The sequence below is a fragment of the Anolis carolinensis genome, chromosome 2 (genome assembly GCF_035594765.1).
Source record: "Anolis carolinensis isolate JA03-04 chromosome 2, rAnoCar3.1.pri, whole genome shotgun sequence".
Taxonomy (NCBI): domain Eukaryota; kingdom Metazoa; phylum Chordata; class Lepidosauria; order Squamata; family Dactyloidae; genus Anolis; species Anolis carolinensis.
The window spans coordinates 268005285-268024945 of record NC_085842.1 but is presented as its reverse complement, the minus strand read 5'-3'; the positions used below and the strand labels follow the sequence as shown (position 1 = coordinate 268024945).

General features: G+C 37.8%; 1 protein-coding gene across 8 annotated transcripts in view; it reads left to right on the top strand.

The window, feature by feature from the left end:
- apc (APC regulator of WNT signaling pathway) overlaps positions 1-18941 on the top strand; it is a 101499-nt gene extending 82558 nt beyond the window's left edge. For all 8 annotated transcript variants that reach the window (XM_008114016.3, XM_008114014.3, XM_008114015.3 and 5 more), the window contains 6 exons: positions 164-259; positions 3367-3506; positions 3757-3834; positions 4440-4556; positions 5511-5725; positions 8858-18941. In XM_008114016.3, coding sequence (XP_008112223.2) covers positions 164-259; positions 3367-3506; positions 3757-3834; positions 4440-4556; positions 5511-5725; positions 8858-15431 — 7220 coding nt within the window. In that variant the 3' untranslated portion in view covers positions 15432-18941. The remainder of the gene's footprint in view (positions 1-163; positions 260-3366; positions 3507-3756; positions 3835-4439; positions 4557-5510; positions 5726-8857) is intronic.
- Positions 18942-19661: the final 720 nt, after the last annotated feature.

Sequence of the window (19661 nt, the reverse complement as noted above, 5' to 3'; positions counted from 1 at the left end):
GGAGGCAGGAGTTAGGCATATTTTTGAATTTGTAAGAGACTGTACATTTAAATGATAATTAGAATGCATTTGATTTATTTTAAAGCCTGATCCCTAAACCTCATGCTTTAAATTTTCTAATTGGTAAAATTAAAGAGAAATTGTTTTCATTGTTGTGACACAGTGCCAGCTCCAGTGGACCATCAGATCTGTCCTGCAGTATGCGTTCTGATGAAGCTTTCATTTGATGAAGAGCACAGGCATGCAATGAATGAACTTGGTAAGATCCAAAGATTTCCACTGCACTTCAAGAAAATCTTTTTCCTCTTATCCATTCAGGCAGTTCTATCAGCTCATGTTATTGAATACTTCATTATCTTTCCCACCTATATAATTAAATGTGTTGTCCTTTCTGGGAGTGTATGTCAAATAAAGTAGATCTATCCTCATCCTATTTCATAAAGGACATTTGTTATGCAAAATGATAGGATTTTGGAGTAAACCTTGTCTATTTGTACAGTAAGTTCTCTTCTAGCTTTACCAATATTGACAGAATTCGTTAGTATTTGCAGCTGTCCCGGCTAATCCCAGCTAATTCGGCTCTGCATACCTTCCAGAAGCTGTCTCTTGTCAATATTGTGAACACAGGAGCTAAATGCTGTTTAAATCTGTGACAGCAATATATCATTTACAAGAAAATAATCCATTAAATTATATTCACAAGTGTCACAACATTTGTGTGGCATGAGAAATGTTGCTGGTTCAAGCAATACTCTAGAAATGGACAGACTCCAAAATGTACTACCTTGTGGCATTTTAAGATTAATGAATGTATATAACATGTGTAAGTCTTCATAATTAAGAACCTGTATCAAATGCCTACCTAGTCTATTTCAAATGATCACGCTTTTTTCAATAACTGAAAATGGATAGGCATGAAAATGCTGAACAGATTGATAAAGAAGCCTTGTTAACTGCACCCTCTACTTGGGATCATTTCTCCTCCTACATTAGAAATTCTGGAGGTGTCCTTTCAGAGTACACAAAAAATTTCCTGACTTAACAGACGTATGCCAGGTACTAACATAACCAGGGCACACAGAAAAAGAGAAAACCTCCCACATCAATCTGTTATCTTTAGTCTGCCCTGTCCTAAGGAGTTTTAGAGTACCATATATAATCACATCACCTATCTCTGATTAATTTAAGATGAGAAATAGGTACTGCTCAAATCTACCAAGTGAGCTTCTTAGCTGAAAAGGAATTGAACTCATGTCTCCCAGATAAAATGTTCCCAAAATAATACTTTGAAATATCTGCCAGAGTAGGAGTAGGAAAGGTCACCAGTTGGAGTTAGAATTTATGCCCTTCATTCCATAGACTTGCTGTTATTTGCGCATGTATATGTCTTGCATTTTCTTAAAATAATAGTATGCAAAAATTTATGGGCACATCAGCAAACTTTGGTAATGGTATTGACAGTCAGAATGGTAGTGAATAATAGAATCATGGAAGAGACCACATGGACCATCTATTCCAACACCCTGCCATGCAGGAAAAGTAGAATCAAAGTACCCCTGCCAGTGTTGCATTTTCTACGTACCATTTTTACATGATTTAGTACAATTTTAAAAGAGTTTTATAAATATGTCTCAGTGCTGAAGTTGTGTCTGTCCTCAGTAACGGATCAGATGAGACAAACAAATTGGAGCTTCATCCAGACAAGACATGTTCTCCAAGTCAGTTGCAAGATTAATCAGAGATTAGGGATTCAACCTGTGCTGGGGTTACACTCCTCTTGAAATTTTAGGTTTGTAGATTGGGTGTACTCTTGGATTCATCCCTGAACCTGGATGCCTAGGTTTCGGCAGTGTTCTAGAGTTCATAGTGCACCCACTGCATCACTTTATAGCACATGCTTTCTGTATTACTGTATTAGCTGTATTACTTTAAATCACTCTATATGGGACTGCCTTTGAAAAGTATTCAAAAACTTCATCAGATTCAAAATGATCCAACTATACTGCACATTGGGGTTGATTATAGGGAGCATCCGCTTCTCTAGTTACCAGTCCATTTCCAGATACAATTCAGGATGTTGGTTTTGACTGTAAAATCCTGTATGTCTTGGGTCCAGATTATCTGAACGCCCATAAGGTAAAGGTTTCCCCTTGACATTAAGTCTAGTTGTGTCCGACTTGGGGGGGTGATGCTCATCTCCATTTCTAAGCCAAAGAGCCAGCGTTGTCTGTAGACGCCTTCAAGGTCATGTGGCCAGCATGACTGCATGGTGCTCTGTTCCCTTTCCGCCGGAGCGGTACCTATTGATCTACTTACATTTGCATATTTTCGAACTGCTAGGTTGGCAGAAGCTGGGGCTAACAGTGGGAACTCACCTTGCTACCTGGATTCGAACCGCTGACCTTTTGGTCAGCAAATGCAGCAGCTCAACATTTTAATCAGCTGTGCCACTGAGGGCACCCCATATAAGGCCATATCTCCCCATATAAGGCTGCCTGAGTCTTATGATCTTCAGGGCAGGGCTTCCTCTCCATCCCACCACCTTCCCAAGCTTGTTTGGTGTGGACGTGGTTAATTGCTGCTCCTAGACTTTGGAAGTTACTTCACAGGAAAGTTCAATCTGCTGCCCCTTGATGTTTTTTTTGTTTTTGTTTTTTTTTGTTTTTTGCAAAGACCCTCTTCATTTAAACAGGTATTTAGCCTTGGGCTAACTAGGTGGAGTAATGTTTAACTGGCAGTTAAGATTTAATATGCACTGTGTATTTCTAGTTATTTTAATTTTAAACATAGTGTTATAATTTGATGTACTATTTTATATTTTCCTAACTTTTATACTTTCATACTATTTTAACTGCTCTGTTTTAATTTACACTATAAACCACTTTGAATCCCACTTGGAAGAAAAATGGGATCTAAATAAAATAAATATTAGACTTAGGAAATATGTTTCCAACATTTAGGGCATGGACAGAAATAATATAGCCTCCTGATACTGTTGGGCTCTGGATTCTTTCAACCTCAGCCAGCATAGCCAGTGACTGGGAATAATGGTTGTTCCAGTACAATAACATCACACAAGCCATGGATTCTCCATCCAAGCTTTTTAAAATAAACTAATAATCGAACCTGGTTAAGAGGTTTTGTCTGAAATTTGAGCCAGTTGGCTTTCTTTCATTTCCTTAAGTTGCTTGATGCTTTTGTCTTGGCATGTTCCATATTACTTTAGTTTAAACACATTTTAAGTTGAAATTAAGAGAGTTTGTCATTGTTCCTTTCCGTTGTCTCTGACATTGCTGTACTAGGAAGAAAAATATGTTGGTTAAGAATAATAATTATTTCTAACAAATATTTCAATCACTTTCGCAGGGGGGCTGCAGGCCATTGCAGAATTGCTTCAGGTGGATTGTGAAATGTATGGGCTTACAAATGATCACTATAGTGTCACATTAAGACGATATGCTGGAATGGCCCTAACAAATTTAACCTTTGGAGATGTAGCTAATAAGGTCGGTTTTTTACATGTTCTTTTTATTGATTTATATTATATTATATTATATATTTAGAATTTTCAAACTATTTTTACTTATTGCTTTTTTTGGTTTTTTAGCTATTCTTGGTGCAGAAAATATGGACAGAAATTACAAATGCCCAATTTTTTATTCTACTTTTAAATATTTTAACATGTGAACAGTGCCATAATTACACAGATTCATCTATTGTTGTTTTTATATAATATACTTTCTTTTCTTTCAATAGGCGACATTGTGTTCGATGAAGGGTTGCATGAGGGCTCTTGTAGCCCAATTAAAATCTGAAAGTGAGGATCTGCAACAGGTACATCTTATTTCCTATTGAAACATTCCTACTACTATTTATTTCATGTGTGTTGTGCAGCACACACTATCGGTGGATTTTCTTACTCTGTTATCTGTATCCTTGCTATTTCCATACTTTAAAATTTTCTTATTTTTTCTGTATTAGGCTATGTGGTGCTCTACAGATTTTTGGTACTACAAACCCCATAATCTTTTCAATTTTGCCATAGTGACTAGGGTTTTGGGGGATTATGGTCACAGACATCATGAAATGATATGTCCCTGTTGTTTCAAAATCCAACCAAGTCAGCTATTCATTCACTAATATAATTTTACGTTTTACCTTTATCTTTTACTTGTAGCATTTGAGAATCCTGATCAGGAGTACCTTAGTATAGACATGTACTTATTAAGATAAGAAGAAGCTGACACCTTATCTTGTGCTGTTAGATCCTTCATCTAATAAAGTTGTATTAAGGAATCTTGCATTTTGAAATGTAGATGGTTTACTGGTTAATTACCTGCTAACTCACAACATTGTTTTCTGGTGTTTAGAAAATATCAGATGTTGGAAACACATAGATTATAAACTTTGAACCACATTCATTTTATGCATTTTAATAGGTCATTGCAAGTGTTTTGAGAAACTTATCTTGGAGAGCAGATGTGAACAGTAAGAAGACATTACGTGAAGTTGGAAGTGTGAAAGCCTTGATGGAGTGTGCTTTGGAAGTTAAAAAGGTATAGACTACAGACGACTCTTTAAAATATTTATCTAAAATCATTTTTCATTTCTGGAAAAAGAAACTCCCAGAATGCTGAAGAGGAATTTACCAGAGAGCATTAATAATATTAAGCTAGATGGACAGTTTATGGACTTCAATAATTGTGATGGGTAAGAGGGAAACCACAAAAAATAATATAATCTCATTTTCCCTCTCTTCTCTTGAAGGATTTGGCACCTTTGGGGGGGGGGGGGAATATGAGATTAGGAAGTTGCAAGAAAATGAAATTGAAATGAAATGAAAGGAGATTCCACCTGAACATCAGGAAGAACTTCCTCACTGTGAGAGCTGTTCGGCAGTGGAACTCTCTCCCCCGGGCCGTGGTGGAGGCTCCTTCTTTGGAGGCTTTTAAGCAGAGGCTGGATGGCCATCTGTCGGGGGTGCTTTGAATGCGATTTCCTGCTTCTTAGCAGGGGGTTGGACTGGATGGCCCATGAGGTCTCTTCCAACTCTACTATTCTATGATTCTATGAAATGAAATGACTTGCAAATTGGCCCCTCTCTGTTTCGGTGACAGAAGACATCTGTGAGCAAAGCAATAGTAAACCAAGTTTATTGCACTTTAATCCTAGCAAAATCAGCTGAAGTAGTAGATAGATTTCAGTGAAACCTGCTTGATCAAATTACAATACTATCCTTGCATCTTTAATTAAATGAAAGTTCCATTTAGTTAGTATGGCTAACCAGAACACCAGTACAATCCATGCTTAGGATTGCACTGGTGTTCTGGTATGAGATTTTGTAGCAGTGAAGCAAAAGCTTTTTTTAATAGCTTTGGATTTTTTGCAGGTTCTTTACCAGACAATATCCAATCTTATAGTTTTAATACTATAGTATCAAAGTTGTCATGAATTTGTTTAATTAAAGGTTGCATTCCAGAACTATAATGTAGTGTTTGTTGTCTCTGTAGGAATCAACTCTAAAAAGTGTACTGAGTGCCTTATGGAATTTGTCAGCACATTGCACTGAGAATAAAGCTGATATCTGTGCTGTGGATGGTGCTCTTGCCTTTTTAGTTGGCACGCTCACTTACCGGAGTCAAACAAATACTTTAGCCATCATTGAAAGTGGAGGAGGAATATTGCGTAATGTCTCTAGCTTGATTGCCACAAATGAGGACCACAGGTAGGTCTACTGCCCAGTAACTTCCTTTTGTTACTAATTTATGTAAAGTGCCTTCAGTCCCCTTATCAGGTGAAATGAGTTTCCGAGCACCTTACCTGTTAGTAAATATATAAAATGGCATATGTCCTAAGGCTTATACTCTAAAATGAACAATTCAAAAAAGCTAAGGGGTGGGGAAGAAGATGTCAAAAAGCAAATTCAGATATCAGATCTTAATACAAATGAATTTTGTATGAGGACCAGATGTAATGGAAGCTATTCAAAGAGAGGAAGAAACAAAAGGAGCTAGTTTGTTAAATATTATCAGTGAATGGACTGATGGAATTGATGTTCTCCAGTAACCACTGAGGAGGTGGAAATGGTAGCCTATCTCTCAGTAAGGTTGATGGGGTGGTCATGCTTCTAGTGCAGCTGATTCACAGGATCTACTTAAAATATGTACTGTAAGCTAATCAATTTATGAAAAATACTAGTGCAGCTGGTGTTTGCTTGACAACTCACAAAATGTTATATTGAAGTAGGCAAGTGTTATGATTGAGGTTATAAATTTATAGTATGCTCTTTTACTTACATTTATGTTTAAAAGTTGTGTTTAAAAGACTATTGTCCAGATACCTGCAGATATGGAGGAAAAAGCAAAATACTCTGGTTGGTTGTGCTAGCTGTATTGATGTGCACATATTGCATATACTTGAGTATAAGCCAAGTTTTTCAGCCCCTTTTTAGGGCTGAAAATCCCCCCTCGGCTTATACTCAAGTGAGGGTCCTGGCCAGCTTATATTCGGGTCGGCTTATACTCGAGTATATAGGTAATCAGAATTGGACAGTCTAATCTTATTAAAGTCTTATTATCTTAAATTACAGTTTTATGTAAATATTCAACAACATTTAATCTACTGATGCCACAATTAATGTAATTTTATCAATATCTATTTTTATTTTTGAGATTTACTAGTAGCTGCTGCATTTCCTACCCCCATCTTATACTAATTGTGGTAAAATTAGGTGCCTCAGGTTATATTCAGGTCATCATATCTTTATTTTAATTATAGTAGGCCCTCCAATTTCATGGGGATTCTGCAAAAGTAGAAAAATTATAAACCCCCCCCCCCCCAAAAAAAACTCCCAACAGTTTTTAACCTGAAATAACACCTTTTAAGGAATGCCAATATTTGGCAGAAGTTGACTGTTAAGGCTGTGCAATCAATTAAATATGTTTCAAAAGTCATTATAAAATTAGAGGGCATCTGTGTTTAGTTTCTAAAGTATTTTAGTGAAAAAAAGGTTACTGTTACAAGAGTAACAAAATTTTGTTAATATTTCGTTAAAGTAATTGTGGGGGGGGGTTCCGGAGCTCCTTTCTCCGTTATTTTTAGCGCTATTGGGGCAAAACTTGCTACAAAGGTAGGACACATTTAACACTGCCCCCCCCCCAAGTTTTAGAACGTTTCACTAATCTATTGATTTTTGGAGATTTTTTTGTTTTTAGCAGAATTTTTTAAAAAAACAAAATACAGGAGCTATGTCCTGGAATTTCTCTACAATTACACAACATAACCAGCTTTCAACATAACACCCCCCCCCCAGGTTTCCAAAAGATTCACACATCTCCTGTTTTTGGGGATTTAAACAAAAATTGTCAAGATTAAATCTTTTTTAGTTGCCATGGCTGGCTGGATTGGGGTGGGGTAATATTTCTTAAGCACTATATTAAGCAAGAACAGCATCTCTCCCAAAACCCAGGGAATCTTTATAGTGTGTTTTCCCCCCAAAAGGATTTGGACTCAGTGCTTTGACCTGTGGCCAAGATAAACAAGTGGCTGTATTCTTTTTTGCTGAGCCTGTGCCTACCTGCCTGGAAACTTTAACTTGGCACGGAGCTCCTCTCTTTTTCCTTTTCCTAGTGTGAGTAGAGGGAGTGGTGAGGTGCTGGAGGAAAAGAGCAATGGCTACGCCCCCCCCCCCAAAAACCTTGATTCGCTGAGGGGCATGGCAACACGTTTGGCTTCGCCTCCCGGTAGTGCTTGGTGGCTCTGTGAATTAAATCTGTGTCACAGAGAATTAAGACGTTTACAGTTTTGATTCTTAATTTTTTGGCACAGACAACGCCCGTGCGTTGGATATCACATCATAAGTATGAATCTAACAAATTTGATCCGACTTACGACGAGTTACGAAAATTGTGCACAGCCTTATTGACTATAGAGTCATCCTAGACAATCTATAAATTACTAGACATAATGTATTAATCAAATCCATGAAAAATCAAATTCATAAAAGCTAAACCCACAAATGTGGAGAGCTGTGGTAAATTGTTTGCACAACCAGTTTTTTTCTCTCTGCTTAGTTAAACTTCTTATTACAATCCAAAGGGTAGCAAGCAGCAAAAACACATATTGGAATATGTGCTAACATACTTTGAAAATATTGCCAGTGAAAAATGAACATTGGGGCTTTTTCATCTAATAATAAATGTTAATGGGAAACTAAAATGATCAAATGGTCTGGAGACCATGCCCCATGAGGAACATCTTAAAGAACTCGGTATATTTAGCCTGCAGAAGTGAGTCATGATAGCCATGTAGCCCGGGCTGTGACGCAAGCTGGTGAGCAGCCAGCTGAGACCAATCACTCTGACCAAGAGGTCATGAGTTCGAGGCCAGCTCAGAGCCTGCGTTTGTCTTTGTTCTATGTCAAGGCATTGAATGTTTGCCTTATATGTGTAATGTGATCCGCCCTGAGTCCCTTCGGGGTGAGAAGGGCAGAATATAAATACTGTAAATAAATAAATAAATAAATAAAAATGCTTGAAAGGATATCATAAGGAAGAGGGAGCAGGCTTGTTTTGTGCTGCCCTGGAAACTAGGACTTTGAGCAATGGGTTCAAATTATAGGAAAGGACATTCCACTTGAGCATTAGGAAGAATTTCCTGACTGTAAGAGCTATTCAGCAGTGGAACTGTCTGCCTTAGGGTGTGGTGGAAACCCCTTCCTTGGAAGCTTTTAAACAGTGGTTGGATGGCCATCTGTCAGGCATGGCAGGGAGTTGGACTAGATGGCTCATGTGGTCTCGTCCAACTCTTATCTGTGATTCTAATGATACATATTTTGTTTTTGTTCCCTTAACTGTAGGCAAATTCTAAGAGAGAACAGTTGTTTGCAAACCCTGCTGCATCACTTGAAGTCTCACAGTTTGACTATAGTCAGCAATGCATGTGGAACACTGTGGAACCTCTCTGCACGCAATGCAAAGGACCAGGAAGCATTGTGGGACATGGGAGCAGTGAGCATGCTTAAAAACCTTATCCATTCAAAGCACAAGATGATAGCCATGGGCAGTGCTGCAGCTCTAAGAAACCTAATGGCAAACAGACCTGCAAAATACAAAGACGCTAATATAATGTCCCCAGGCTCAAGCTTACCATCGCTTCATGTCAGAAAGCAAAAAGCACTTGAAGCAGAGTTAGATGCTCAACATTTATCCGAGACTTTTGACAACATTGACAACTTAAGTCCCAAAACATCGCATCGCAATAAGCAAAGACATAAACAGAATCTGTACAGTGAATATGTCTTGGATGGTAGTAGACATGATGACGGAGTTTGCAGATCAGAAAATTTTAATACTAATAATGTTCTTTCACCATATTTAAACACAACAGTGTTGCCTGGCTCTTCCTCCTCAAGCAGAAGCAATGCAGAGAGTTCTCGGTCTGAAAAGGACAGGAGTTTGGATCGAGAGCGTTCTATTGGATTAAGTAGCTATCATTCAGCAACCGAAAATTCTGGGAATGCTTCTAAACGAATAGGAATGCAGATCTCTACTGCTGCAGCTCAGATTTCCAAAGTAATGGAAGAAGTGACAAACATGCATATTCCACCAGAAGAGAGAAACAATGGATCTGTAACTGAAATGCACTGCTTGTCAGAAGACAGGAGTGCTTTAAGAAGGACGTCTGCTGCCCATTCTCACACCAGTGCTTACAACTTTCCAAAATCTGAGAACAGAACATGTCCTGTACCTTATGCAAAAGTGGAGTATAAGAGAGCTTCTAATGATAGTTTGAACAGTGTGAGTAGCAGTGATGGGTATGGCAAAAGAGGACAAATGAAACCTATTGAATCTTACTCAGAAGATGAAGAAAGTAAATTTTGCAGTTATGGGCAGTATCCCGCAGACTTAGCCCATAAAATTCACAGTGCAAATCATATGGATGACAATGATGGAGAACTAGATACTCCAATAAATTATAGTCTGAAATACTCTGATGAACAGCTGAATTCCGGAAGGCAGAGCCCATCACAGAATGAAAGATGGGCAAGACCCAAACATATAATAGAGGAAGAAATCAAGCAGAGCGAGCAAAGGCAGTCTAGAAGTCAAAGTGGAGCATATCCAGTATATACCGAGGGTGGTGACAATAAACATTTGAGCTACCCGTCAGCTTTTGGGCAGCCCGAGTGTGTGTCTCCTTTCAGATCAAGAGATTCCAGCACTTCAGAACAAAACAGAACAGGCTGCAGTCACGGAATAAATCAAAAAGTGAACCAGTCTTTACGTCAAGTTGATGATTATGAAGATGATAAGCCAACTAATTATAGTGAGCGTTACTCTGAGGAGGAGGAGCATGAAGAAGAAGATCATCCAACCAATTATAGCATAAAATACAATGAAGAGGAGGACCATGTAGATCAGCCTATTGATTACAGTCTCAAATATTCCACTGATGTTCCTTCTTCTACACAAAAGCCATCTTTTTCTTTTTCAAAAAGTCCATCTGTACAGAGTTCTAAAACTGATCACATTTCATCAAGCAGTGGAAATACATCAACCTCTGCTGGCTCAAAAAGACATCATCAGCTCCATCCAAATTCTGCTCAGGGAAGAACAGGTCATGCTCAGAAGCCTACATCCAGCAAAGCACCCTCTATCAACCAAGAAACAATACAAACCTATTGTGTTGAAGATACGCCAATATGCTTTTCAAGATGCAGTTCTTTGTCATCGTTGTCATCAGCTGAAGATGAAACAGGACGCGATCAAGCCACACGTGTTGCAGATACTGACAGTTCTTTAAAGATAGGGAGAATTAAAGAAAATAGTGGTAATCTGTCCGCAGCAGGTACAGTAATTGAAACTTCATCAGCCACTCAGCACATTAGAACAAAATCTAATAGACTTCAGGCTTCTAGTCTATCTCCTTCTGACTCAGCAAGACATAAAACGGTTGAGTTTTCTTCAGGTGCCAAATCTCCTTCAAAAAGTGGTGCTCAGACTCCCAAGAGCCCACCTGAACATTATGTGCAGGAGACGCCACTCATGTTTAGCAGGTGTACCTCTGTAAGTTCTTTGGACAGTTTTGAGAGCCGTTCAATTGCTAGTTCAGTTCAGAGTGAGCCTTGCAGTGGGATGGTAAGTGGTATTATAAGTCCAAGTGACCTTCCAGATAGCCCTGGACAAACAATGCCACCAAGCAGAAGTAAAACCCCACCACCTCCACCAGTGACACAAGTAAAGCGAGATGCAGCCAAACCTAAAGTATCCAGTACTGAAAAAAGAGAATCTGGGCCAAGGCAAGCAGCTGTAAATACAGCTGTTCAAAGAGTGCAGGTATTGCAAGATGCAGACACATTGTTACATTTTGCTACTGAAAGTACACCAGATGGGTTTTCTTGTTCATCAAGCCTAAGTGCTTTGAGCCTCGATGAACCATTTATTCAGAAAGATGTAGAGTTGAGAATAATGCCTCCTGTTCATGAAAATGACCATGGAAATGAAGCAGAACTTGAACAATCAAATGACACAAAGGACAAACAAGAAAAGAATATAGAAAAACCCACAGAAACTGAAAAAGATATATTGGATGATTCTGATGAAGATGATATTGAAATATTGGAGGAATGTATTATTTCTGCTATGCCAACAAAGTCTTCGCGTAAAGCCAAAAAGCCAACACAAACAACTGCTTCAAAGATACCTCCACCTGTAGCCAGGAAACCAAGCCAGCTTCCTGTATACAAACTTCTCCCTTCTCAAAACAGGTTGCATTCTCAAAAGCATGTTAGTTTTACACCTGGAGATGATATGCCACGAGTGTATTGTGTTGAGGGCACCCCAATAAATTTTTCAACAGCAACATCTCTGAGTGATCTCACTATAGAATCACCACCAAATGAATTAACTGGTGCAGAGACATCTGGAACAGGGGTGGAATCAGCTGAATTTGAAAAGAGAGATACCATTCCAACAGAAGGCCGAGATACTGATGATGCTTACAGAGGGAAAAATTCAACTGGGACTACTGTTGGACTGGATGATGACAAGGCAGAAGAAGGTGATGATATCCTCGCAGAATGTATTAATTCTGCTATGCCAAAAGGGAAGAGTCACAAGCCTTTCAGAGTAAAAAAGATAATGGATCAGATCCAGCAAGCATCTCCACCATCTTCAGTAAGTAATAAGAATCAATTGGAAGTTGAGAAAAAGAAACCAACATCACCAGTAAAACCAATGCCCCAAAGTAATGAATACAGAGCCCGTTTACGAAAAAACACAGAGCCAAAAAACAATTTTAATAGTGAGAGGACTTATACAGATAACAAAGATACAAAGAAACAGAATCTTAAGAATAACTCAAGAGATTTTAATGATAAACCTCCAAACAATGAAGAACGTACAAGAGGAAGCTTTGCATTTGATTCTCCCCACCATTACACTCCAATTGAGGGAACTCCATATTGTTTTTCACGAAATGACTCCCTGAGTTCTCTAGATTTTGATGATGACGTGGATCTTTCAAGGGAAAAGGCAGAACTGAGAAAGGGAAAAGAAAGTGAAATTAAATCCAATTCCAATACAGAACAAATTTCAAATCATCAGTCAACAAGTAGAATACAGACTTGTCAAAAACATTCTCCAGCAGTGAGAAATCAACCCAAGAGTCTTATTCAAAAGCAAACCTCTTTTTCTCAATCATCCAAAGATATAGTAGATAGAATTGCAGCTACTGATGAGAAAATGCAAAATTTCGCAATAGAAAATACTCCAGTTTGTTTTTCTCGTAATTCTTCTCTGAGCTCTCTGAGTGATATTGACCAAGAAAACAACAACAATAAAGAAAGTGAACCTGTAGAACAAATGGAACCATCTGATGCGCAAATAGAATCAAATCGACCACAAGTTTCTGGCTATGCTCCTAAGTCATTTCATGTTGAAGATACTCCTGTATGTTTTTCAAGAAATAGTTCCCTTAGTTCTCTTAGTATTGACTCAGAAGATGATCTTTTGCAAGAATGCATCAGTTCTGCCATGCCTAAAAAGAAAAAGCCTTCAAGAGCAAAAGGGGACAGTGAAAAAAATAGTGGCAGAAACATGGGGGGCATTTTGGCAGAAGACTTGACACTAGATTTGAAAGATATACAAAGGCCTGATTCAGAGCATGGTTTCTCACCAGATTCAGAGAACTTTGACTGGAAGGCTATTCAGGAAGGTGCTAATTCAATAGTCAGCAGTTTACATCAAGCTGCTGCTGCAGCATCATTATCTAGGCAAGCTTCATCAGACTCAGATTCAATCCTTTCATTAAAATCTGGAATTTCCTTAGGCTCACCTTTCCATCTCACACCAGACCAAGAAGATAAACCCTTTACTAGTAATAAAGGTCCAAGAATAATTAAACCTGGAGAGAAGAGTACATTAGAAACTAAGAAAGTAGAACCTGAAAATAAAGGCATCAAAGGGGGAAAGAAAATGTATAAAAGTTTGATTACAGGCAAAGCTCGGTCTAATTCAGAACTTACAAGTCACCTGAAGCAACCATTGCAAACAAATATGCCTTCTATTTCCCGAGGCAGGACAATGATTCATATTCCTGGAGTTCGAAATAGTTCGTCAAGTACAAGTCCGGTTTCTAAAAAGGGACCACAGCTAAAGAGTATGGCTTCCAAATGTCCCAATGAAACCCAGAGTTCTACTAGCTCTCCAAGAGTAAGCAAACCATCTATGAAATCAGAGCCAAGCCCAATATCTAGACAGCCATCCCAACCAGGTGGATCAAGTAAAGGAACTTCAAGATCTGGATCTAGAGATTCTACACCTTCTAGACCACAACAACAACCATTAACTAGACCTCTGCAGTCACCTGGTCGGAATTCAATTTCACCAGGCAGAAATGGCATTAGTCCCCCTAATAAACTTTCCCAGCTACCAAGGACATCATCTCCAAGTACAGCTTCTACGAAGTCCTCAGGTTCAGGAAGAATGGCATACACATCACCTGGCAGGCAATTGAGCCAGCAGTCTATAGCAAAGCAGACAGGACTGCCTAAAAGTACCAGTGGTATTCCTAGAAGTGAATCTGCCTCAAAGGGATTAAACCAAATGTCTGGTATCAGTGGATCAAGCAAAAAGTCTGATGTATCTAGAATGTCTTCAGCAAAGTCAAGTGGGAGTGAATCTGACAGATCAGAAAGACCTGCTTTAGTACGTCAGTCAACTTTCATTAAAGAAACTCCAAGCCCCACTCTAAGAAGGAAATTAGAAGAGTCTGCTTCATTTGAATCTTTGTCTCCTTCTAGACCAGACTCTCCCACCCAGTCCCAAACACAGACCCCAATTTTAAGTCCATCGCTTCCTGACATGTCCTTATCTACTCATTCAGCCATTCAAACGAGTGGCTGGCGAAAGTTACCTCCTAGCCTGAGTCCTTCTTTAGAATACAGCGATGGGAGGCCAACAAAACGACATGATATAACTCGATCTCATTCTGAGAGCCCTTCCAGACTGCCAATTAATAGATCAGGGACATGGAAACGAGAGCACAGCAAACATTCCTCATCACTTCCTCGTGTGAGCACTTGGCGACGGACAGGAAGCTCCTCCTCAATTCTTTCAGCTTCTTCAGAATCCAGTGAAAAGGCAAAAAGTGAAGATGAAAAGCAGTATGTAAGTTCTTTTTCGGGACTCAAACAAGCTAAAGAAACGCAAGCACCTACAAAAGGTACTTGGAGAAAGATAAAAGAAAATGAAATTCCTCAGATAATGACAAGTCCTCCCCAGAATAGTTCATCAGGTGCTGCTAATGGTGCTGATTCCAAAACTTTAATTTATCAGATGGCACCTGCAGTCTCTAAGACAGAGGATGTGTGGGTTAGGATTGAAGACTGCCCTATAAATAACCCTAGATCTGGAAAATCTCCCACAGGAAAGACTCCCCCCGTTATTGACAGTGTTTTAGAGAAAGGGAATGTAAATAGTAAAGATTCTAAAGATCTTCATGGAAAACAAAATGCTGCAGGGAATGGAAATGTCCCGGTTCGTACCATGGGTTTAGAACGTTTGAATTCATTTATTCAAGTAGATAGTCCGGACAAGCAAGGAACTGAAACAAAACCTGTGCTGACCAACCCTGTCCCTCCCCCAGAGACTACTGAAAGTACTGTTACTGAACGCACCCCCTTTAGTTCCAGCAACTCCAGCAAACATAGTTCACCCAGCGGTGCAGTTGCAGCCAGAGTGACCCCTTTCAACTATAATCCAAGCCCCAGGAAAAGTAGTGTGGATAATAGTTCTGTCCGGCCATCGCAGATACCAACACCCGTAAACACCAGTACAAAAAAAAGAGATTCAAAGACTGAAAATGCAGATTCAAATGGTGCTCAGAGTCCCAAGCGCCATTCTGGATCCTATCTGGTGACATCTGTTTAACAAATAATTCTGATGTGTTATGCTATATGTGGAACTTTTCAATGAAAGTATCCTTTTTTCCTCCTTTTTTTGTAAATAGGTTTGATTCTTGTAGAGGGTCCTTGTTCTGGAAGCCATATTTGATATTCTTTATTTTCACTTATTATATTTGAGGGATTCCCAATCAATATTAATAATTTAGCAATAAAATTGCTAAAGTGATATTTGTACAGTATGTTTTACATATGTATTTAATTGACATCCCATATCCTTTCTTTGTTTTGGTGGGGTGGGGGAATTCAGGAAAGAAGAACACCAGAGATTAAAATAAATAATTCTAATGCTTTTAGCATTCATTCCTAGATTTGCAAAATGATTAAAATGCATCAGGGAGAAGAAATTGGCATTTATGCAAAATAAATAGATAAACGAATAAAGAAATGATTCCATCTTAGTATTTGTGAAGCCACCAAATCACGTAATTAATCATGTGGCTGTGAAATTCACAGTAATATGGTTTCTGCTGAACAAGCCTGTTTTTTTCTGCATGAATAGAACTGATGGTTCATTTTCTGAAATGATGATTAACAATTCTGTGGTCACATAATGTGTATAGGTAGTTATGGTGTAACAATTACCTTTTGGTTTTGTGCTCTGGAAAAAGAAGAAAGGAAATCTGTGTATGTGCAAACCTTGAACAAAATTATTTTATCAGGACTAGATTTTAACTGATAGTAGGTAGGTTTTTGCTATGCTGTAACTTGTTGTATATTCTGGTATTTGAGATAAGATGGTTGCTCTTTTATTAATGAGACATGGGCAAGGTCTCAGCAGAACTAAATGAACATTTCAGAATAAATTATTGCTGTATGTACAATTTGTTGTGTGTTACTTTTGCAGTACATAAGAAATCAATGTTTAATTTTGATATTTTTGAGAAATCTTCATAGATGTACTAATGCACTTACTCAAAAGGCTTTTGGGGATAATCTATATTCTATTGAAGTCAATGGAAATATTCATATAGATTTTAATGGCTCTGGATTGCACCCACTGCCTGTTACAGTCGCACACCGGTCCTCTTCCAGTTGATATTAGCTGTTAATATTCAGGCATAACAGCTGCAGCATTAGGATAGAGCATTGGGGGTTTCAGTTGAGATTTCAATTGGTTCCAAGTAGAAAGAGAGGCTAAGAGAAGTACTTCCATATGTATATATCTATGCCAAAAAGCATAGCTTTCATATTGCACAGTCTGGAGTGCTATTTGGTGTACAAATAATTACTGGGGGGGGGGGGAGGAATCTGAGGGACAGTTGAGTATTGGAGTTTGAACATTTTTAATAAGTTTTCTTTTAATAATTTGGATAATACACTTGAGATTAATATACTGATTCAAGTGTCCTAGTAGGAAAAAAAGAATTTGTATCTTAAGCTGCTCTGGATAAATCAACTTTGTATTTGCATATGCTTTGACTTTAGAGACCTTCATTAGACTGTTTACAACAGAAGTACTCTGCTAAACTTAAGTGCCTCTATACAAAAATAGTTACCTGCGTGTGCACATGGTTAATTAAAACGGTAATAAGCAAGTAATAAGCAAGTGTTATCTCAGGCTGGTTTTCATTATTACAATTATACATATAAAATCATTAGATAGGAGGGTTCAGAATCTGACCAAATATGTCTTCACATATGCCAGTTTAACTAATAATAAAGACAGTGCTTCTTATTTTGAGACACACTAGAGCAGTTGCTCTATCAATTCTGTTTTTTCAAAGCAGTTGTTAAGCTTGATGTTCAAACAGTTAAAGTGGCCTATTTTGCTTATCACACCTTGATTTAGCTTTATATGGGGCAAGACAGAATGAGCCTTTGCTTTATGCACTTCTCCTTTCAATTTTAGTGAAACTACAAAGGGGAGACTAGGAGTTTCTGTTTCTGTTTTTAGATTAACCAGAGTTTGTGCCTAAACCATAAAATGTAACAAGAAGCTGTCTTTATAAACAATGCCTTGAAGTTAACTAGTTTTTACTAAAGGGTTAAGACGTACATGCAGTTTGGATTCTGTTTTCATCAGCTTTGGTTAACCTAAAATGGAAGCAAAAGATATTGAAGTCCTCATAGTAACATACACTCAGTATTAAATTGTGGCCTGACACTATATGCAAACACAGCTCTTCTGCCATTGCCTTCTTAACAGCCTGCTTCCAATTTTACTTGCCGAAACAGTACACATCACATAAGTGGGTTGGTAAGGCCAATGATGCTTTGAAATACCAGCTTGCTAAAACAGAGCTCCATACATAAGTCTTTAAAAACCCTATTTCACCAACATAATTAAGGGCATGAAAACAAGTTAGTTTAAATGCAAGGTGTCTTACAATTAAGTATTACGTTAAGATAGAAATGTTCCTGTTTAGTGATCTCTATTGTTTTTGCCTTTTAACCAGCCATATGTACTGACATACCATATTGGTAGAATGTCTTAGATGGGCATGAGCACTGCCTAGACACAGTCCTTGTGAAACATTTATATGTTTAAATGTACTTCATGTACAGTATCACATAAGAGATCGATAAACAGGATAAGTACTTGTTCATCAGTGTAATTCACTGCTATTCCTTTGCCTCAGCTGTTGTTAAAAAGAACATCTGGAGCACAGCTGCAGGATTGCATGTGTCATCAGCCACTGACTATCAATCTTTTAATGGTAACTTGAAGTCACTGATGGTGTAAAATTTGTACTTGCTGATTTTTACTTGTACTGAATTTAATCACTCGTACGCACCGCACAGTATGGGCAAAACCAAGTCAAGGAATTCAACAGCTTTTCAGGGTGGGAGATATCCACTGAGTCTTTTTAAGCTTTTCTGCTTCCTTCCACTGCTCTGATCATGATAATTGTGTTCATTGTGTTAATTTTCTCTTTGATTACTTGTGAATTAATGTACAAACTGAGATTTTTTTTCTTTTGTAACTTATGTCATTTTGAAATAAACAAATGCTTTTGACAGCTCTATGTTCATGTGAAACAAAGAATATGGCCCAGGAAAAATGAGAAATGTATACATTGTAATGTTTTCTTTCCATTCTTTTTTTACAAGCATATCTTTTTGTTCCAATGTATGTGGCATATGGATATATTTATTTGAAGGCTGTTGCCATATATGTATTTCAAGCCTATCATTGCCCATACTCTACCTTTTTAAGAATATTAATTGAATTGTGATATTCAACTTGTGTGAATTAAATAATTTATTGTTCAAAGTCATGTACTTTACCTTTTATAATATGCTTTTTCAAAACCTGTAAGCTGCCCATTTCAGCTCTTTATGTACTGACAATGTAAAAACTCCTTATTCTGATTTTTTAAAATCTCTCTGATAGATCATCCATAATTTCAGAGATATGAGACCATCATTTTGAAACTAGTGTCACTGACTATGAATATGTTCCAGAAACTTAACATGTTTCTTTGTATATTTTTAATGTGTAAAAGCAAACAAAAAATTAAAAATTGAAATCTTGCGTTTAGCAGAATTTAATTTGTAACAGTATAGCTAGGTGACTTCTCAACTTCTCAGTGTTATCCATATGTTTTTAATGAAATATTCCAACTTGAACACATTCAGTCCGAAAATATGTCTGTATATGCTCACACTATATGTATGTACATATTTAAAAACCATTTTAAACAAAAAGCACCACCCTGTGTGTCTCTAATAGGCTGTTTGTTTTCTTTTTTAAGGCAGATTGACAATAAGATTCAAGATGGGCTAATATTAGGTCTACTATTAATTACTTATTTTTTCACATTTGAAAAAATTGAATAAAATTGTGACAATTAGAATTGAAGAACAAGAAATAATAGATGATAAGGTAGGATGACTAGCAACCTGTAGTAAGATGACAGATGTTTTAGTCCCCGATTTTGGGGACTGCCACCAACAGAAACTCTATGAGAAGTAAATCTATTATTACTATTATTATAGGTAGTGGTAGTAATAGTAATGTTTCTATCCCACTTCTCTTCCAAAGGAGACTCAGTCCCCTTCCACACTGCCCCTATATCCCAGGATCTGATCCCAGATTATCTATCCAAGGTTATCTGGCAGTGTGGACTCATATAATCCAGTTTGAAGCAGATAATCTAGGATGTGATTGTGGGGCATAGGGTAGTGTGGAAGGGGCCTCAAAGCAACTAACAGTATGTAAAGTAAAATCAAAAGCATACAAACATTGAAATAG